The sequence below is a fragment of the Lissotriton helveticus genome, chromosome 9 (assembly GCF_964261635.1).
Source record: "Lissotriton helveticus chromosome 9, aLisHel1.1, whole genome shotgun sequence".
Taxonomy (NCBI): Eukaryota; Metazoa; Chordata; class Amphibia; order Caudata; family Salamandridae; genus Lissotriton; species Lissotriton helveticus.
In genome coordinates, this window is record NC_136070.1 from 771,201,731 (window position 1) to 771,224,916 (window position 23,186).

The following is a 23,186-nucleotide window of genomic DNA, read 5'->3' on the forward strand; positions in this document are numbered from 1 at the left end:
CTGCAGCCTCAGAGTCAGTCTTACCTAAATCCAGGATAGAGACTCAAACATCAATATCATAGCCTGAACATCCTAGACTCACCGTCCGGGAAGGTAAGCCTGATATTTCACTGTGCCCAGAACAGCTCCAATGAAAGGCAGTCATGTTTGAATTCAGCACATTGATAGTGAACCCCAGTGAATGCAGGATGTTCGCATTAGTCTGAAGGTGGGAGACGACAGCCTGGGGTGAGCCTGCCTTCAACAGCCTGTCGTTGAGAAAGGGGGAAGATTGGCAGATCTCTGCAGATGAGCTGCAACCACCGCCATAACCTTGGTGAACACCCAAGGGTAGGAATGGTAGGGCCAAAAGGGAGTAGGGAGCACTGAAAGTGCTCAGGCCCATCGTGAACCGCAGGTAACGCTTGTGGGTAGGCAGGTTGGGAATGTGGGATTATGGGTTCCGAAAGTCCAATGCTACCATGCAGTCTCCTAGGTCCAGCATCGACAGGATATGAGCGAATATGAGCATTTTGAACTTCCCCTTATTCAGGAAAAAATTGAAAGGGTGCAGGCCTAGGATAGGACGAAAACTCCATTCTTCTTGGGCACCAGACAGTAGTGGGAATATCAACCAAAACCTATTTCTGATGGCGGCACCCTCTTGAAGGCCCCTTGGCCAAGAGATCCGTTTCTTCCTGGTGGAGCACGGAGAGATAGTTCTCTATCAGCCAAGCAAGTGCTCCATCAGCATCACCGGTTACATCTCAAATGACTTCACTGATAACATCATCCACATAGACACTTCCACCCCATACAAGTACTCACTCATCCATAGAGTCACTCACACACCCACTTACTCATACAAGCACTCACACAATCAGCTGCTCATACATCCAGTCACTCACCCATACTGCCATTTCCTTACCATACACTCACCCATACTGCTACTCACATATCCACTTATTTACTTATATGCTGATGGAGCAAGGATTCGCACGTAAAGCGACTTGCTTGTAATCATGAACCTCGAATAACCCTAATTTATTAATCAATCTGTTTTGTCTTATTAATTTTCCCTTTATTATGACATTTGGGGTGTCCCAGCGACGCTTGCCTATGTGTTTACTAATCCTAATACGCTTGCAACCTAAAATGGTTGCTGCTACGCGGGAATTTCTTCTGCGTATGCGTCGGTCACACCCATGTGACGTGACGTACTCGCAGTTCTGGTGAGAAACCTTTTGCACTTGCGCAGTAGTACTAAGATGGCTGCTTGTGTGTATGCCGATACATGCCCGAAGCTTGCATCGCTGCTTTCGCTATACTGTTTGTTTTGCATTAATCCTAATGCTATAGTTATTATAAATAATGGGAGTAATATAGGGATTCCTGGTATACAGTACATTTATTTTTTCTGTGTTTTAAAACTGTTTCTATTTACTTTTCATGTATCGTAAATCCTTGGGCATGAGGGAAGGGGATACGCCATGTTGTCAAACCCTTCTGCGCATGACAGTCTTCGGCCAGAGGATGAACTATATGACATTGAACTAGTGCCAACACAGAGGTCCAAGCCAAGATGCGCCTGGGAAGAAGTTTTCTCACCTAGTTGAAGAAGCAGAGTTGTACCCAATGAAATACAATGTATTTGAAGATAAATTCTCCATTGTTATGTGTAGAGCATATGTCATGTGAAACTAGAGTTCGAGGGGCGTGTATAAAAATGTAAATTATGGGTTTGAGAAAGTCAAATCACGGGAAATGTGATGACCTGTCCTTTCTTTTGTCCAATCGAAATTGGGGATCCTTACACTAGCAACATTTGGGGGGTGGTACACTGTCACGAAAAAAGTATAACTAGCCTAGGTTAAGCTAGAGAATTTGTCCGACTTGTCCGAATAGCTGACCTGTCACTGACCCAACACACTCAATAGCTGATCGAGAAACAGAGGTGCTGCGGAGCACTCTGTCAGACAGACTCACAGACCCATTCGGGGTTTTGAGAACCTTAAGTGCTGGCGAAGCACTTTGCTGGGGAATTCGATAACCCAATCGGGGTTCAGACTGATAGCTGCAGAGAGGGTGTAGCGCAGGCGTTGCAACTGAACTGCGGGTGCTGGTCTTACCTTGGTGGTCCTGTACTGATCCTAATCTGGTTTTCCCGTCCTGGGTTTCCATTCTGCACCTGCTGGCCTACTGCCGACTGGATTCCTTGGGGTTTCTACTGTCCTTAACTGACCCGTGGCCAGGGTTGGTCTCCACACCGTTCTAGGTAAATATAAATCTGTGAGGGAACCCATCTATGTCCTTTATTTTTCCTTGCTTATCGTACTTACACCTTGTTCTTTTCCTTACCCTCCCTGTGCTGATCAATAATAAAGTTTTACACTTTTACTGTTTTATTAGCATGTTCCAATTTTCTTCCCATTCTTTAAGGAAGTGGTGAAATACTGCTCGTGAACTATAGATGTTCCCTTTCTTTACCCTCCTTTTTAGCCGAATTAAAGTGATTGCTCTGAATCTTTAGCGTGTTCCAGTTTTACCTTCCCTATAGCTACATGGTATTTCCAGATTTCCGTAGTACAAATTAAAGTTCTTTGCCTTACCCACCTTCGAGGGGTATTCAGACTGTGATATTTTAGCATGTTCCTTATTTCCCCGTCCTTTAGTCACTCCATATCAAGTCTAAAACTCTGAAATTTCTTCCTAGCCTGTTCCCTGTTCTTACCTTCCCTTTAGACTTCTAAATGGTTGGCCTTATTCTATTCTTACATGGATATACCCTTTTCATGATCTTGGCTATTGATAGCTTACTCACTGTAAACTTTATGCTTTCTACTTTTGATGAAGACTGGATAAAGGTTTTCAAAACTTCCTGAGTCTGTGGTTATTATAAAGAGTACAAATAATTATAAATGTTATTGTATTTTGGTGACTGCTTATCTTTTACAGCTAGCTCCCTGATCCATTGTGATCATAGGTACCCGTGACGAGGATTGGTAAGTCGGGTACGTTGGCAATAAATAGGAAGGAACAGGGTTGCTGGTAGTAGAGTGTAGGTTACCCGATTAATAAATATGATAAATTGAAATTTATGGGCCCAAGTGTGCATATGGTAAAATTGTTGGTCAGGTGACCTGCGCGCTCTATCAGTAATTTTCTGGTAGCAGAGGTATGGTTAGGGACTAGTTAAAGGTAGGTAGGACTAGTTAAGATAGGTAGATAGGTTATTTGCTGCTAACTGTGAAAATGTTATTGCTACTAAAAGTATCGATCGATCAAATGTAAAAGTGTTTTTTTTGCTTTGAAATGTTATGAAATGTTTTAAAAGGTTTTTCTGATATGCGGCTATATTGATACATGTGCCAATAAACTCGTTAGTAATTGTTATATGTTTGTCTGGAATCCCCGGGGGCAGAATAGCGGGTGGTGAGGAGAATCCATGTCGCAGTGAGGTCAGTTGCTCGAGGAAAATTGGTGCAGGTTGGGCAGAAGTGGAAGCACTAATTAGGGTTTTCTGTATAAATGTATGAATAAATGATAGCAAAGAGTTCGCTGACAAAACTTCTATTGTGATATCACCTAGTAAGGGTCACAGAGAAGGAGTAGCAGGTTCGTCTGAGCTTGATTGATAGCATAGGGGTTCACTGGTGAAACTTTTGGCTTAGTATATATCCCAAAGTGGATGAGTCAAAGGAGTAGCAGGTTCTCTAATGCTTGAGTGAAGAGTAGGCAGAAGGGATCTACTCGCAGTATTTGAAAAGTAAAGGGAAGAGATTTACTTGCAGTGAAACAAATCTTTTCTTTCTAGATACTCGAGTACAGTGGCGAATGTGTTTTGCGTTGTGAATTGAACAGAGCACTTGCACTTTGAAGGGTAGAAATCGAAGTTTTCCTTACCTTGTGAAGGAGAGAGTCAGTTGCGGAGCTGCGCTGACGTCACTCAGTGCCGCGCTGGTATTGGTCGAGACAGCGGGCGTGTAGCTGAGACAGCATTGTAAAGGAGGGGTGAACGCAGGAGCGTGGGAACTCGTCTCACGAGAAAAGCAGCGCACCCATAGGTTGAAATTGTTTGAAATCGCGCATTTGGTTGGCTGCAGGAAAATAAAAGGCGCATTTGTATTGGAAGTGATTTTTGTAAACAAAAGTAATTTGCGAAAAAGGTATATGTGGTATTCGAATCATCCCGAGTCCCGACCGGATCCTAGATATCAAGGGTTTGTGAGAGATCAGTGGAGAACAGCTAGATATAACATTATGAATGGGAGCAAGAGAAAGATGACCTTAGTAGACAAAGTAAATAATTACTTCAAGAAAGACAAACCCATCAAAACTAGAGAAGGAGTTATCATTCCACCACCTAATACTCCCGCATCATTTATGATGTTTGATAGAGGCTACCATGCTTGCGTGTGATTGGAAAATTGGGTGGAATATACTAAAGATGACGGAATTTTGGCATTCCAGTTAGAAGGTACATTTAATGGCAGGATTCTGTTCAATTTGAGGACCCGAATGAATGATTTACATCCCAAACCCAGACTAACGCAATATGAGGCCTAAGAAGAATGGGAAATAGAGGCTTTTAAGCGAGACAGACCCAGAAATGACAAAGGGTTAACAAAATTTTACCCAAAAGTAAATAAAGAGACCCGAGACAAAATAATGAAAGAATGGAGACAGAACATGATGGTAGAAGGACTGTACCCTGTAATAACAGTAGAAGAGCCCATGGGTGGGAAAAGGACAGAAAAGACAAAGCATTTAATGACCAGTGGTGATTGAGACGATGATTATCTGGAGGATTTATTAATGAAGAATCCACCACCCTATAATGAAGGACCAAGATCCTTAAGTGCGAGAGATGCATGTCTAAGGCCTCCTTATCAGGAGGAATCAAGATCCTTAAGTACGGGAAACCCATTCCTGAAACCTAATTATGGTGAGGGACCGAGTATGACACACCCGACTGCCCCAAGCTTTAGCCCTTCATTAGTTCCGCAGATAGTACATGAAACCACCATGGACAAAGTACTTCAGGATAGAGAACGAGAAGCTTTAGTTAAACAAAGAACAGAATTAATTCAGAAAATCTCCCAACTGAATACCAGTCCTGAAGCTCTGACAATTCCAGTAACTATTGGACCAGTTGTTCCTCTGTATGGGGATAAGCAGAGTAGCCCGAAAACTTCAATTATTACCCCATCTGTAGTACAGCCAAGAAAAGAGCCTTTAATAGTAGATGATCAGGCAAGTGAATGTGAATCTGTGATTTCCTTGATGGATTTCCCGATAAGGGAACCAGAAGGGAGTTCACAGAGAAAGAAGACTCCTTTTACCTCGAGAGAAGTTCAAATTGAGTCATCATCCGATACTAGAAGTGCTACGGTGGTGACTCCTGAAGAAATTGACAGATGGACCAGAGAATTAGAGTAACCAAATCCTCAGCCAAAACCATTAGATATATACAAACTGAGAATAGAATTGGAGGAACTGATGGCTGGGAATGTGGGATTGGACAGACTGAATACCCTTAGTGAAGAGGAGTTGTTATTCATTTGTAAAAGCCTTACCAGAAATACCAGAGTGTACCATGAGAAATTAATGGACACTGCAGCTAGTATGGGAATAGACATTAGCAGATCTAAAGTGTTGGAAAAACCCTACAGAGCAGAATTCTCAGACACAGATTTGGAAAATATGAATGTGTCTGGGAAAAAGGTACAGATCAGAGAATTGTTAAACCTGTTACAAAAATGGGGAGATTTAGAAAAATGGAAAGCCAGGTGGGCCTAGAAAAAGGAAGACAGTAGATCTAAACAAATGGCTTCTGAGTATGTCTTAAAAGAGGCAGAAAAAGGGGAAAAATGATATCCTATGCGAGAAGTACCAGGTGGAGGATATGTACATGTTCCATGGTCCCGACAGAATATTGTATCCTCTACAAATGACTTCCCAAAGTTACGAGAAAAACCTGTAGATTGGTACAGACAGGTCGAGAGATTTGTGAAAGTTCAGAAATGTCTCCTGAAAGATCTAGATGGTTTCTTTGACATTGTAGTTCCTGTAGATTTGTGGACAGAATGTAAAATTGCTGTTGATTGGCCTAGTGAAGAATAATTCCCTAGAGACCCATAGACAGGGGCCCCTTCAGGGGAGGTCATGAAGAAGTACAACCAGGTAATGCTGTATCTGAAAGGAAAGTTGCCTGCAAAGGAAACTGATTGGACCCGAATAGATAGAACTACCCAGAATCGAGATGAAACTGTACATTCCTATTATGAACGACTGTTACAGGTGTTCAAAATGTACAGCGGACTGGATAACATCGAAATGAAGGACATGACCCACATCATTTATATATTTGTGCTAGGGTTAAGGCCTGAGATTTCACAGTGGATCAAAGACAATAAAATCAGCTGGCATGCTAAACCAATTGATGAAGTCCTGAAGTATGCTAAATACTGCGAAGATGAGCTGGCAGATAAACGGAAAGAGTTAAAGGAAAAGGTTATGTGGGCACAGGCAAAATTAGCAGAACACCAAGAACAGCAACTGAGTAAAATGACTAGTAATCAGAGTCAGGGCCCCGGGGGTGGGGGAAAGCCCAGAGTAAAAATGAGCCGAGAAGAAGCACGGAAAGATAGGTCACTGGAGAGACGAGTGTAAGGCTGTGCAGAATGGTAATGTGCAAATTAATGATTTAAATCCACAGACGCAGAATGAAAATCCACGGAAGACCCAGCAGCAGGTAAAACACAATCAATTGCCTCGTGCATCTAGGCCAAATTACAGGAGCAAAGCACAACAGGGTGATGACACCGAAGTTTGGGAAGGAAGCGGGGATAGAAATGTAGGAACTTCACCATTTCTCTTAAATGACACATTTCTCTGTGATTACACCTACTGACGGTGCCTGAGGGGGGAGGACGAGGAGTGCATGCTTGGCGCCTCCTTGCCGGTGGACCAGTCTGGGCCATACATTGAGGGAAAGGTAGAGGGAAATGACGTCACCTTTCTGTTGGACACTGGTGCTACCCGATCTACTGTAAGAACAGAAGACGTTCCAGACCTACCCCTCTCGGGAGAAGCGATCCAAGTAGTGGGCGTTTCTAATCAACTAATTAGTACCCCAGTTACAGAACCTATGGAAATTAAAATTGGGAATTTTAAAGAAATGCATAGATTTGTTGTTTGTGATTCCAGTCCTGTAAACCTAGTAGGACGAGATTTGCTGTGCAAAATGAACTGCACTATTTTTTGCACTCCAAATGGCGTTGAAATTCAGACCCCACACGAAGATGGAATTTACAAGTTAATGTTAGCAAGACCTGACTCAGAAATTAAAAGACTGACAATACAAGACTTACCTGAAGAACTCCAAGAGACAGTGAAATCAGAAGTATGGGATTTTACTGGAAAAGATGTAAGATTAATGGCAAATGTTGACCCAATTAAAATAGCCATAAAAGAAGATGCAGTCTACCCAAATACTAAACAGTATAAAATGAGTGCAGAAGTGAAAGCAGGAGTTACCATTGAAATAAAAAGATTGCTAGAAGCAGGAATTTTGCAAGAAGTGTTGAGCAGTCCTTGTAACTCACCGATAATTGGCATAAAGAAACCTAGTGGTAAGTACAGGGTCGTACAGGACCTGCGCAAGGTTAACAAAATTGTGGTTCATTGTTGTCCTGTTGTGCCAAACCCTGCAGTAATTCTATACCAAATACCATGGAATGCTGGATGGTTTACCGTCATTGACCTATGTCATGGATTCTTTTCAATTCCATTGCATCCAGACAGCAAATTTCTTTCTCATTTGAATTCAACAGCCATGTGTACGTCTGGAATCGTGTTCCTCAAGGGTACACGGAAAGTCCTTCGATTTGTAATCAAATTTTGAAAAAGTGCCTTGAAACCCTGGTATTGCCCGGAAAATCAGTCCTGGTGCAATACATAGACGACCTCTTGGTGGCGTCTAAGAGCAGGAGAGACTGTGTTACTGACACAATTGCCTTGCTGAACCATTTAGGTGAAGGTGGACATAAAGTGTCGCCAGAAAAGCTGCAATTCTGTACCTCATCTGTAAAATGTCTGGGGCACCAGATAGAGAGAGGTATCAGGAAAGTTACCACAGAAAGAATTAGGATAATTCAAAACATGGAATTGCCCAACACCCAGAAAGAAATCAGAATGTTTCTAGGAGTTGTAGGATACTGTAGGCAGTGGATTGTGGGAATTGTAGTCCTAGCAAGACCATTAATAAAGATGACAAAGAAAGGAGCAAAAGATCCTGTTGAATGGGATGACGAAAGCATGACTGCTTTTGTAAAACTGCGAGAGTGTCTGTGTACAGCTCCTGCATTAGGAATGCCTGACTATTCAAAAGATTTTGCACTTTTCTGTGACACACAAGATAATTGTGCACTTTCAGTCCTGACCCAAATTCATGGTTTGACTCGACGCCCAGTGGCATATTTTTCTTCCACATTGGACCCAGTAGCAGCTGGATTGCCCGGTTGTTTGAAAGCTGTAGCTGCAACATGAACGAGTCTTGAACAGAGTGAGTCCATTGTGATGGGACATCCAGCAACTGTATATGTTCCACATTTGGTTGTAATATTACTGACAAGAACAAAGACTCAGTATCTCACACCTAGTCGGCTGACTAAGTATGAGAGAATCCTCGTAGGTGCAGGAAACGTGACCATTGCCCGATGTAATATTCTGAATCCAGCTACCTTACTGCCAAGTTCATTCGCAGCAGAAGTGAGGGAGGAAATTGAACATGATTGCATTGATTTGACAAAGTTTAGTACAAAACCACGCCCAGACATAAAGGAAAATCCTTTAATCAATGACGATTATGAGCTGTTTGTAGACGGCTCATGCATGAGACATGAGGAAGGTGGCCTAAGTGCTGCCTACTCAGTGTGTACTCTAGGAGGTCCAGTAGAAGCATCCTATTTACATGGAGTCAAGTCTGCACAAATAGCTGAATTGGTTGCATTGACAAAAGCCTGCAAATTTGGGAGGAACTCGAAGATAACCATATATACTGATAGCCAATATGGTTATGGGGTTGTGTATTATTTTGGCCAGTTGTGGATGCAAAGGGAGTTCCTGACTTCTTCAGGCACCCCTATCAGAAATGGAAAATATGTACAGGATTTACTGGAATCAATCAAGTTACCAAAAGAATTGGCTGTGGTCAAGTGTGCTGCTCACAAATCTGGTGATGACAAGGTGACAGCAGGTAATCGATATGCTGACCAGTTAGCCCAACATTGTGCAAGATACCGAGTAGCAATCAATATAAAGGTTGGGGGAAACTGAAACAGCTGCCAACTTTTGATGCTAGAGGGCGTGAATACCTGGGAGGAAGTGAGAGACTTACAGGAAGCAGCAGAGCCACAGGAAAAGCAAGGATGGAGAAACTTTGGTTGCCAGAGGAGGGTGGAAGATGGTGTCATTGTGTACTTGGATGGTATGCCTGTGTTGCCAGACTGTCTGCTTGCTCCTATGGCTAGGTTGCTACATGGAGACACACATTTGGGAAGAGATGCGATGATTCACATGTTCCGCCAGACATGGTTCTATTCAAAATTCAGAAACGTAGCAGAAGCACTCTGCCAGAGGTGCCTGATTTGTCAGCAATTTAACCCAGGATAGAAAACTGTAGTGTTGCCAGGAAAGATTGGAAAGGCAGAAGGTCCTTTTATTAGACTGCAACTTGACTTCATTCAGTTGCCCCCTTGTCGAGGAATGAAATACCTACTTGTCATTGCCTGCCTGTTTGCAAAATGGGTGGAAGCTTACCCTGCACGTAGGAATGACAGCATCACAGTAGCCAAATTATTACTTAGAGAACTAATACCTAGGTACGGATTCCCAGTCACGATTAAATCAGACAGAGGAGGGCATTTCCAAAATGAAATAATAAAACAAATCTGTGAAGCATTCAAAATCACGCAAAAACTGCACTCTGCATATCGCCCAGAGGCTTCTGGAGTGGTAGAACAACTGAATGGCACAATTAAAGCAAGATTGGGAAAGATGTGTGAATACACTCAATTAGAATGGCCTGATGCTTTGCCACTCGTGTTGATGGGACTCAGAAGTATTCCAGACCGGAACACGGGCTTGAGTCCCCACGAAATACTAATGGGAAGAGCAATGCGGCGAGCATGGGTGCCAGGATACAAACTGATAAGCACATCTGATGATTTGGTACTAGAGTACTGTAAAGAACTGGCTGACCAAGTGCGTTCTATCTCTCGCAAGGTTGGGGGAGACGCCGTTGCCAGGCCAATGACTCCAGCACATGACCTGAATCCAGGTGACTGGGTCGTAATAAAGAAACATACTCGGGAAAGTTGCCTTGCACCAAGGTGGGGAAAGCCACGACAGGTGATCCTAGTAACCACCACAGCTGTGAAGTGTGCAGGAGTACCTCGCTGGATCCATGCCAGCCATACAAAGAAAGTGACTGAACCTGAAGGAACTGAAGCTGAAGGTTGCGCAGCTGAGGGGTCCCAAGATATCGGTCCTGAAGTAGCTGAAGAAGAACAACCGAGCTCCAGTCAAGATGATTGGGTCCCAATAATCGACCTGACAATCGACCCTATACGAACCCGAAGACAGATCTATTTAGATAGACAGTGGGATAGTGAGGACGAGACAGGAATAGAGGAAGACACTCAAATCATCGAAATCCAATTCAAATCTGATTCTGAGGAGGACCAGATAGGGAAAGAACAGGTAATTGACACTCCACCAAGAACACCTGAACCAGAAGAGGGACAGAGAGAAACTAGGGCGGAGGTTCAAGCAAAAGAAAATCAAGAGTTCGAAGAGCTTGAACAGGAACAGGTAGGACTAGATAATTGTGTTCAGGAAGAAGAAATCGAAACAGATCAAAGCCAAATTTAGCATAACCCTGAACAAGGACAGTTTAGGGACAAGGCAGAAGAAATCGATGAAAGACCTGGACCTAGTCAGTTAGGGAACAATACCGAAGACAAACTTGATCCCAATGTGCCACAACTGAACAACAACAAAAGAACGTTTGAAGAAGGCCAAGACACAGTGCCAGTTAAAAGACTCAGAAAAGGTGACTCAGTACCTAGATTTGTGAAAAGATTGAGATTGAGTCTAAAGAGAATAAACGAAGAGTCTGAACAGATAAATGAGGTCTCGAGTCAAATTGACCCAGCAGTAGTAAAGCATAAGAGAAAAAGTGCTCGTATAATGAAACTGAATAACAAATACCCGAGTCCTGAGTGGACTTATTTTGTATTGGAAGAATTTGAGAATCTGGAAATAAGTGACGAAAGTGATGAAGAATTGATTACTGACCAGGCTGAAGAAGAAGCGGAACCAACCTGAAAATCTGCTCGAGTAAGCAAACTGTGCAGAGTTACGAAGAGGGGTTGAAGCTTCTTTTAAGCCAAAATGTCTGATTCTTCTGTGAATGGGAGACCGAGACGAAGTTGTTTAAAAACATACTGTCAAGTATGTTTATGTAGTGCAGCAATAGTACTAATACTTTGGATAGTACTAACAATAGCTATTCCTTCTATGATGAGTAAAAACCCAAGTCTGTACGCTAATAATAACCTACCAGATGATACTGTAGAATCACACACTAGAAGTACACCACAAAGAGTAGACGCACTAGACAAGCCACTTAGTCTTAAGCAACAAAGTTAGATTTAGAAGCACCAGATGAGGAAGGATTACATTTTAACAAAATCAAGAACAAAACTTATTTAAATGTTTTCGCAAACCTATTAGTACATTATGTAGAAGCTATGGAAATAGATGATTGTTATGTCTGCATGAAGCTACCCACTTCAGTAGCTGAAGGTGTGACTTACCACCACTTGCCATTAACCTATGGAATCTCCTGTAGTATTCTAACTAGTTTATTTTATAGAAGAGGACCTTTGCAGTATTATTACTCAAACCTTGATGTAACATTTTCTGAACTTCCTGTCCGAAGAAACCTGAACCCTGTACATACAACTAGAGATGTAGCAAAATACATGAGTGATTATTTTCTAACTGTAGGTAAAATAAATATAGATGACGCACACAAAGATAACCTGACCTGTTCATTACACGAAAAAGAGAAAGAATTTTTTAACATGGTAGAGAAAAGAAGAGAAAGTTTCCAAAAGAAAGCCAAAGACAAGAATCAGAAAATTCCTAAATGGGCTGAAAGCATAGGAGCACCTCTAATGGTGGAGCTAACGCTGCCATGTTGCTGGATTTCGAAAAGAAAGGGAAACGTTGTCTTCATAGAGAAATGACTAGTTATTATAATAACATATTCATTGGTTCCAGTGAATGCGAACATAATTACAAGGTAATTGGGGGTTGGGGTTTCAAAGATGGGTCAGAGCCTGTGTTTCGCGGAATTTATTATATATGTGGAAATAAGGCTTACTTCAAATTGCCCGACCATTGGTACGGAAGCTGTTACTTTGGTATTGTCTTCCCAAAGATATACCATGTGGGGAAAATCACTGGAAGCACTGAAAAGACTAATGAATTAGTACGTACTAAAAGAGAAAGTGTTGGTGAAATAGTAGTGATATTTTTAGTGCAATGATACCTACAGTGGGAGTAGCCCTGAACACACACAGAATTTGCAAATTGTCAACAGTAGTGGATCGGTTATCTACTGACACTGCTGGAGGTTTCCTGATGGTCAATACCGAAATGGTTGCGATCAGATCTATGGTTTTACAAAATCGTCTTGCTCTTGATACATTATTGGCAAAAGAGGGCGGAGTCTGCAGAATGTTGAAAGCGCAACATTGTTGCACTCACATACCTGACAAAAGTGTGGAAATCAAAGGGTATGTAAGGAACATTACAAATTTGGAAAAAGAGCTCAAACCACATGAGGTTGACAGTGCATGGAAGAGACTTACTGATGGCCTCTCTGCTGTAGGTCATTGGTTTTCTAACCTAGGTAAAAGTCTTTTGAGTAAAATACTGATGCCAATTGCGGGAATAGGTTTAGCAGTATTCATCATAATATTCTGCTGCAAATGTCGAAAACACCAAAAGAAATACACTGTGAACAAGAGAGGAGTGAAACGAAATGTTGATGAACTTGAATTAGAAGAATTAAATAATCAGATTTACAAAAGGGTGAAAAATTCTCACCCTAATAAAGAGACTGAGAAAAAGCTGCATAGAATGTTTGAAAGGATTGAACTGGGGAAAATGTGAAAAGTTGGCATCTGGTTCCATTAATTTGTGATGATATAAAATATCATCAAAGAGGGGATTGATGGAGCAAGGATTCGCACGTAAAGCGACTTGCTTGTAATCAAGAACCTCGAATAACCCTAATTTATTAATCAATCTGTTTTGTCTTATTAATTTTCCCTTTATTATGACATTTGGGGTGTCCCAGTGACGCTTGTCTATTGTGTTTACTAATCCTAATACGCTTGCAACCTAAAATGGCTGCTGCTACGCGGGAATTTCTTCTGCGCATGCGTCGGTCACACCCATGTGAGGTGACGTACTCGCAGTTCTGGTGGGAAACCTTTTGCACTTGCGCAGTAGTACTAAGATGGCTGCTTGTGTTCTCACATGCCCGAAGCTTGCATCGCTGCTTTCGCTATAGTGTTTGTTTTGCATTAATCCTAATGCTATAGTTATTATAAATAATGGGAGTAATATAGGGATTCCTGGTATACAGTGCATTTATTTTTTCTGTGTTTTAAAACTGTTTCTATTTACTTTTCATGTATCGTAAATCCTTGGGCATGAGGGACGGGAATACGCCATGTTGTCAAACCCTTCTGCGCATGACAGTCTTCGGCCAGAGGATGAACTATATGACATTGAACTAGTGCCAACACAGAGGTCCAAGCCAAGATGCGCCTGGGAAGAGGTTTTCTCACCTAGTTGAAGAAGCAGAGTTGTACCCAATGAAATACAATGTATTTGAAGATAAATTCTCCATTGTTATGTGTAGAGCATATGTCATGTGAAACTAGAGTTCGAGGGGCGTGTATAAAAATGTAAATTATGGGTTTGAGAAAGTCAAATCACGGGAAATGTGATGACCTGTCCTTTCTTTTGTCCAATCGAAATTGGGGATCCTTACACTAGCAACATTTGGGGGGTGGTACACTGTCACGAAAAAAGTATAACTAGCCTAGGTTAAGCTAGAGAATTTGTCCGGCTTGTCTGAATAGCTGACCTGTCACTGACCCAACGCACTCAATAGCTGATTGAGAAACAGAGGTGCTGCTGAGCACTCTGTCAGACAGACTCACAGACCCATTCGGGGTTTTGAGAACCTTAAGTGCTGGCGAAGCACTTTGCTGGGGAATTCGATAACCCAATCGGGGTACAGACTGATAGCTGCAGAGAGGGTGTAGCGCAGGCGTTGCAACTGAACTGCGGGTGCTGGTCTTACCTTGGTGGTCCTGTCCTGATCCTAATCTGGTTTTCCTGTCCTGGGTTTCCCATTCTGCACCTGCTGGCCTACTGGCGACTGTATTCCTTGGGGTTTCTACTGTCCTTAACTGACCCGTGGCCAGGGTTGGTCTCCACACCGTTCTAGGTAAATATAAATCTGTGAGGGAACCCATCTATGTCCTTTATTTTTCCTTGCTTATCGTACTTACACCTTGTTCTTTTCCTTACCCTCCCTGTGCTGATCAATAATAAAGTTTTACACTTTTACTGTTTTATTAGCATGTTCCAATTTTCTTCCCATTCTTTAAGGAAGTGGTGAAATACTGCTCGTGAACTATAGATGTTCCCTTTCTAGTACAAATTAAAGTTCTTTGCCTTACCCATCTTCGAGGGGTATTCAAACTGTGATATTTTAGCATGTTCCTTATTTCCCCGTCCTTTAGTCACACCATATCAAGTCTAAAACTCTGAAATTTCTTACTAGCATGTTCCCTGTTCTCACCTTCCCTTTAGACTTCTAAATGGTTGGCCTTATTCTATTCTTACATGGATATACACTTTTCATGATCTAGCTTACTCACTGTAAACTTTATGCTTTCTACTTTTGATGAAGACTAGATAAAGGTTTTCAAAACTTCCTGAGTCTGTGGTTATTATAAAGAGTACACATGATTATAAATGTTATTGTATTTTGATGACTGCTTATCTTTTACAGCTAGCTCCCTGATCCATTGTGATCATAGGTAGCAGTGACGAGGATTGGTAAGTCGGGTACGTTGGAAATAAATAGGAAGGAACAGGGTTGCTGGTAGTAGAGTGTAGGTTACCCGATTAATAAATATGATAAATTGAAATTTATGGGCCCAAGTGTGCATATGGTAAAATTGTTGGTCGGGTGACCTGCTCGCTCTATTAATGTCACTGACCATGTCATTAGTGATGTAATATGGTAACTATAACTGCTGAATTTCACTGGTATTGTACGAGTGAAATCTGAGCCTAACTATAAGGTTCCTGTAACCCTAGTTTTTTCAGTGAAAAGATATAGCAGTGAACTCTGTGTAGTTCCGAAGTTTCGGTGGAGAGCAGCTCCTATACAGAGCACTCTACAACACCAGCAACACTCTGAATCTGCTCACGTCAAATGTCTCTTTTTCTAGCAAAGTTTATAAGCATACAATTAGCACAGTGCCATCCATGCCGAGCTGTAAAGGGACAAAGCCTTTTGCTATTTCTTTTGCAATGGCAAAAGACTTTCTGTGCTAGAAAACCAGACATTTGAGGTGAGCAGATTCAGATTGCTGCTGGTGTTGTAGGGTGCTTTATGCAGGAGCTGCTCCCTAACTAAACTTAGGAACTACTCAGAGTTTTGTGCTTCTTTTTTTCATAATGTATGCAGCACTCTAAGCCTGAAAGGGTATTGTTTTGACTTATACTGGGTGCTCTCGTGTGTATAGACAAAGGTAAACCTCTCTGGAGACCTATAATGATAGCGAAACACGTGTCAGGGGTTGCTTTTTTTCATTCCACCGCACTGCGTAGAGCACACTGGGCTAATCCTATGCTTAAAGACTTTGCTGTAGAAATGGCAAAAGACTTTGTCCCTTTTTAAGTCAGCGTGGATGGCACTGTGCCAATTCTATGTTTAAAATGTTTGATAGAAAAGCAGACATGTGAGGTGAGCAGATTTTGGAGTGTTGCTACTGTCTAGGGTGCTTCATACAGGAGCTTACCCTCCAACTAAACTTGGGAACTATCCAGAGTTCTCTTGTTATTTTCTGCATAATTTATGCAACACACTAAGCCTGATAGAGTATTGTTTGGATTGCTATCTATCTATAAACCCTAGATGCAGTCACCACTGGATAGCCCTAGTTAGATCTGCTTTCCTATAAAGAGATCGCTTTTTGGTATGTTAATAACTTTGGAGCCATTTGACAAATCTTCACGAAATTTTCCAAAACAAAATCTCATCCACCCAGCTCCTCCCTTGAACTTTTCAGGGTAATCTGTCAATGAGGGCAGACAAAAAGGGGTGTATCAAAAGCAAATTTCCTCATGCATTTTTCTTTAAACAGAACTGCTGCAAAAACTGCTGGACAAAATACCCTAAATATTGGTGTAAATCTGTTCAGTAGTTGTTGACAAATGAAGTTTAGAAAATATTTGCATATCTGGTCGCGAGAGTTCGTCGCGCCAAATTTTTATAAATAGAGCCTTCTGAGTGGCCCAGGGAGCATTTTTTCCTTTGGGTCAATTCGCTACAAAGGGAGTCAGAGTCCTGCAGGAGCAGTGCTCAGAATGGCTGCCAGTAATTCTAGAAAAATGTTGCTGGCAGCCATTACAGGAGTAGTCCCCTGTACTAAAGCTTAAAAAAATATATAAGGGGGCAGGGTAAGGATCCGCTGCCCCCCTGGGCCCTGTGGATAGGACCCAGAGGGACACACCCTGGGACTAAAATAATAAGAATATCCGCATTTTTGATGTGATCCAGCGGGACACCCACGGGATTGCAGCCCAAAAACAAAAAAGGAAGAAAAAGGCCACTGCTATTTTTTCATAAATATATACAGGGAGGGGGTGTAAGTAGGGCTCCCCTCCCAGAGCCCATTTTGCCCCCCAGGGACCCCATGCCCTAGGGCTATTCACTGAAAAAAAACTATAGTTAAAGTAATGTTATAGTTAGGTTAAAATGTCAGTTAAAATTAAAAAACGACTTAAATTCACCACTTCTAATAAACTTGCCTAACTATAACTTGCGTAACCGAAATCTACTGCTTACAACCTCACATTACATCACTCAAATGTTCAAGAGAATCATTGGTGACATTATTGATGACATTTTAAATGACATCTTGACAGCAGGGCGTTCCTGCTAAGAAAACAAAAATCAGTTTTTGGCCCGAGGGGTGGGTCTTAAAGGGCCTATGGGGCCTGGGTATCAATACTCTGTCCCAAATATATTACATCTTCTTTTTGTTTGTTTTTTGGACACAGGGACTAAGTTCCTGAGTCCTAAAACGTCTGCCACAACATCTTTGTAGACGCCTGCCAATCAGATTGTTATCCTTTGATCTGTCTGCCCCGCTCTACTACTACTTGCTAATTACAAAACAGATTTACACCAAATCACAAAAAGCACACTTTTTGGATAAAGATCTAGCTTTCAGTTTCAGCTCTAGCGCTATGCAATTTTCCTATGGGGGAAATGTGTTTTGAGACACCCCACCTTTTTCAAGGCCCCACTCCTTGAAACTTTTCTCGAAGGAGCTGAACTGGCTTAAACTTTTTGTAGAAAGTTTTGTGAAGATTCGTCAAATAACTCCAGTCATTAGCAAACCCAAAAAATCAATTACCTGCAGAAACCCAGTCCTAACTAGAGTTATACAGTGGCAACTGTCACTATATACATTAAATGAATACAAATATACATATTCTATATATACACACACACACAAACATTAAGTTATTTCAACACATAACTATAACATCACTTTAGCTTTTTGTTTCAGTGTGTTTGTGTGTGTGTATGCCACTGTGTAGTTTTAGTTAGATCAGAGTTCCCATAGTAGGTGCATTTTTTTGTTTCACTACTAACTTTTCCGCCATTTGAAGAATCTTTGCAAAACTTTCCCCAAAACATTTGTCCACCTCTACTCCTTCCTGGAAAGGTTCCAGGTAATCCACGGAGGAGAAAAAGGGGGATTACAATGTATTTACCCTATGCAATTAACCATCAGAATTTTAAGAAGCTTTTTAGAAAAAAGTGACAGAATAATTTTACACCAAATTTGGGGGAAATCTAGATCTTGACTTAAAAAGAGTACAATCTTTGGTGTAAATTCGTTCAGCATGTTTTACATAATTATCTCTCAAAAGTAAGTGATATTTTGACCATTGGTCCCACAGGCCTCCAGCGGAATCACAAATTAAAAGACTTAAGCATTTTGATTGGCCTACAGGGCTTTTTCCCCAGTCAGCTGCTTTGGTCCTGTGACCCCAGTAAGTTCCCATGGCACAGAGCAATCTGATTGGCTACTGCAACATCAACAGAAATGTTGCAGCTGCTTTTTAAAGACTCTGTACAAGGGGGCAAACAGCCCCAAAACATTTTTCCATGTCATGGGTCCCGAGGGCCTCCCAGGAAGAACCAACAAGCCATCCCATGTGATCCAGCAGGACTCCAGTGAGATCCAGCCAGGCTCCCCTGTGTAGTTGAGCAAGAGTAGCAAAGGACCCTGAAAAAAACACAATAAATTGAAAATTGGGAGTGGGGCCTGTAGGGGTTGGCAGTTTGTGGGGTTCGGTCTGATCGTGGGTTTGGGCACAGGGCCTCTCCACAGGCCCGGCCATGCATTCAAACCTCTACTTCGCACAGCCATTCAGTATGCTCCGTGAGGTAGTTGGGTGATTATGATTAAAAAAAACACAATTAATTGAAAAATAAACAAAGGTCAAAGTGGTGTTATAGTTAGATATAGTAATTAGAACTTACTGTACTGTAAAAAAAACTTTACACATTCACTGATAAAACCCAAAGGATAAAGTGAAGTTATGGTTAGCTATTGTAATATTATTGAAGTTTAACATTTAGAAAAACCTTAGAAAATCACTGAAAAAAATAAAGCGTTGTTATAGTTAGGTCTTGGAATAATATAAAACTATTGTTTTAACATAAAAACTACTGAAATTCACCAGTTACAATTTACTGAGCCGACTATAACTTGTGTCCATGCCATCCTTGCTTATAACCTCAGATATTATATCCCTCATGACATGTTCAATTACATCATTACTGACATCACTGATGGTACCATTGATCAGTGAGAGAATTCACTAACCAGGGCCTGATCAATTAGAGGTCTGCTCCATGGGGAGCTCATCAATGAGATGCCACATTTACCAGCACCTTGTGACTGAATGGTGACACCTGCCAGGGCTTTGACAACAAAAGTTATCATTTATCAGGACCTCTACTTCCAGATGCCCCATCCGCCAGGTACTCATTTGTAAGACAATTAACCATTAGGGTGTTCTGTATTGAAAGTATTTTATGAATTAGGCCAGATCTGTACACAAAAAGCAGAAGACAGACTCTGATGGGTCGTGTTTAAGATTATCCACCTTTGTGACTACAAACCCCTGATGGGAGGAGTTTAGGATTATCCACCTCAGTAATTACTTTTTTGACACAGCAGTGCTCATTAAAAGTCCCCTGTTAACGTAATTAATGATTCCAGCTGCTATCGCTCAGTGAGTTAACAGGGATTACAAGTATTTCCCCTGAATGAGGAAAAAGTACCAGACTCAGGAATACCAGTTATTTAAGTGTATGTCAGTGATGTTTAACTTGGTACAAAAAGAAGCAAAATCATAAACTATTTCCTTATTATTTGGTAAGTATTTTAACCTAAACACTATGTTACACTTACCCTAAAAGTAATTTTGAAGTTGTTCCCACAACCTGAAGATGCTGTGGAAATATCTGGAGGAAAGTACAGACAAAGGAAAGAGAGGGTGGCCTGTAAATCTCCAAAAGATTTCCAGGCTGATGAAATGTACTGTTTAAAAGCATGTGAAATTATGATAGGCACAATCATGGAGAAATGTAACATTATGTAGGTTAACAGAAATTCCACCAAATTCTGGAGGACATGCTAAATCAATAGTGGAATCAACTGCTACATTTTCTTCCATCTTGAAGGCATGGTGGCGGAGATTCTAGGAGTGGATTTACCTGCAAATTTAGCACTCCCTCTAATAATCAGTGGATTTTCACTACTCTGAACAGTGAATGGGACTGCGGATATCTTATGTACTTATTTCAACTTGACACGTTTTGAATTGTATTTCTAATATAGGCTACATCCCAACTTAACCACAATGCCAGACCACCACCACCACCAGACCATACATCCGCATAACTTTTATTTATCATTTCTATATGGCGACAGAACCACATTTCAAATTAATCTCTAGACCAAGCTTCCTTTCTAAGTAGTAGGTAAGACTAAGAAGGAAAGGACATTTTAATGTTTTTAGATAAAAACTGGATTCTAAATTGTTTCTCGGACAATGCAACAGTGAGAACCCTGCCCTTTACAATAAGCTTAAAGCCAGTGATGTGTGCAGCACTTCTAATGTTACCTTCTCACGGATCTCCAATGCTCGTTTACACAGTGGCTCAGCCTCCTTGTAGCGGCCTCGTTTCCCATAGAGTACAGCAAGGTTATTTAGGGTTGCAGCCACCTTTAGGAAACAGAATGCATACCATTAGAATGAAAGTATTGACAAAGTTTAGGAATGTGTGACTATGCAGAGAAAACTGGCCAGTGAGGACATTAGATATGAGGTTACATTGACGAATAAGCTCTGGAGGAGTTTAGGCATTAAGAGTCCCATCACATGCATACTCTGGCAGAACCAGCTTTAGTGCTGGAGGCCCCCAATGAACTATCTCCAGTGTTGGGCTGGGACAGAAAATAGGCCGAGGCACCGAGATAAAAGTGGCCCGCATTAGCGAATCAGATGTTGTTTGCACCAATGAATGATTTAAAAATATTGAGAGGCAGAACTGTCGGAAAATAAAATATTGAGATATACAAATATTTTGATGCATAAATATTGTTGACAAGAATATCGTTTTTTAGGTAAGGTATATTGTTTTAAATAATATTGAAGAGAAAAAAAATGGTTTTCAATAAGCTAGTAGTTACAAATATTGTTTTGAATGTGTTTTTGTTGATATGTTGATTTTATATGTTACTATTGTTTATATAAAGTTTTTTTTAGAAATATAGCTTATAATTATAAGTGATTTCAAATGTTTTACTTAATTGTTTTTACAGTAATATATAATGTTGTTGCAGGTCTATAGAGGGGATGGGGAGGAAGTAAATTAGTTAATAATAATTAGGAATCCTTTAATAACTGTTATTTAATTATATGACTGATATTTATTATGTAAATAATTGAATATTGATTCATTTTTGTTAAATGGTATTTGCGGGCAGTTAGGTTTAAAAGGGTATAGGGTGGGAGGTTAAATAGTAATTAATTCAATATTAATAGTTACATAATTTATTTTAATTATGTAATATATGTTACTTATATTTCACTTGCGGACTGCTAGGTTTTCAGGGGTATAGGGTAGGAAATTAACTAAGTAATTAGTAATTAATAATTGATTCGTAATTTTGAAATATTTAATTGAATGTCATATATGTAAATTACGGAAAACTTATTTATTTTATTTATATTTTAGTTACTGGTTGTTAGGTTTGTCGGGGTCTACGTTGGGAAGTTAATTAAGTACGATTTTATAACAATTACTATTTGTTAATGAATTTTCATTGATTTTACATATGTAAATTATGGAATACTCAGTTTTAGGTTGTGCGTAAGCATATGACCTCGTGTATACTTTAATATACACCTCTGTGGGCTTAAAGCCATTCCTCCTGCTTCTCATTTGCTTATTTTAGTGTCCTTTAAAAATGCTTGCTTTCTAGTGGTCAGTCCTGCCTCTTTGTCCCTCCTTTTCTCTGTTGTTCCTTCCCACGGATCAGGGACTAACTACAGTATCATCATGCTTTGTCATGCTTATCTGTTCTAGGGGGGAAAAAACATTATTCCTGGTTTCCTGCTTCTGTTTGGTGAAGCTACTCTTGTCATTTGCAGAGCATTCTGCAGAAAAATCATCCGTTTCCATAAAACTACAGAGCATGGGAGTCCATCTGAAGTACAACGCATAACCCCAGTGACGTCATCGCTTCGCTTCTTTGTGACCAAACTGAGACTTTGGCTGCTATTGTACCAAAAGACATTTCTAAAATTGTTTGTTTATTTGTCCTTTTTCATACATAGTTGGTTAACAGAATATACAATTGTAAATGGCAGAGTTAATTTGCTGTCGTCGTCTTGGATACGTGTGCCCGTGTTGTAAACGGTTGCTCCTGTGTTTCATGCATGAATACACTTTAAACACATCTGTTTGCCCCAGAGCGGCGGGCCTTCCCCAGGAAGACAAGTCATGTTATTTTACCTGCCCATGTTTTGGCCTTCTGCTGATGGTTGATTTGCACGCATGGCGCCTCTGCACTGGCGTGGAAGCTGTCCGAGGCTACCAAGCTCTTTGTAGTGCCTTGAGCAAGAGATAACAGCTTTGCTTGCACTTCCTTTCTGTCACATTAATTTGTCACGCCCTTCTTTTGCACTTATTACAACTTTGGTAATCAACAATACAGCGGCCTGGGAAAACATCTGTGCGAAGCTTCACCCCACCCCCGTATTCCAGTAGGCGCTATGCCCCCAAGCCCATTCGTGCTGGTACAAAATTCCAGCCTATCTGTAGGATTTGAAAACACAGGGGAGTAAAAAAAATATTATCACCCGTCCGCCCATTTTTTTTGCATGACGGCGTCATGCAAACACGTTAAAATATACTTTAAGGGTCACCTTTAAAAAATGTGATCCCCAAAATATTTTTAATGTACTTATTCTAAAGGTTTTGTAAGTAGAAGCTTGACATATTGGCACCTGAGCACCTGGACCACCTATTCAGGAAGTAAGGTATTCTATTCCGATCTGGCTCCTCGGTATCCACAGCACTTCTCATGCTGTAGAGTGTGGGTGCGGCTCAGTGGGCATGCTGTACAGTGATGGGTGTGGGTGGATGCTGAGATGGCATGCTGTAGACTAGTGAGTGCAGGTGGGGCTGAGTGAAATTGCTGTAGAATGTTGAACTTGGGTGG

General features: G+C 41.0%; 1 protein-coding gene across 1 annotated transcript in view; it reads right to left on the reverse strand.

Annotated features, from left to right (window-relative positions):
• The window catches only part of KLC3 (kinesin light chain 3), a 931,842-nt gene that overhangs the window by 188,286 nt on the left and 720,370 nt on the right, over window positions 1-23,186 (reverse strand). Inside the window, exon 7 of the mRNA XM_078660896.1 lies at window positions 20,581-20,682. Within this exon, the coding sequence (XP_078517022.1) occupies window positions 20,581-20,682 (102 nt within the window). The remainder of the gene's footprint in view (window positions 1-20,580; window positions 20,683-23,186) is intronic.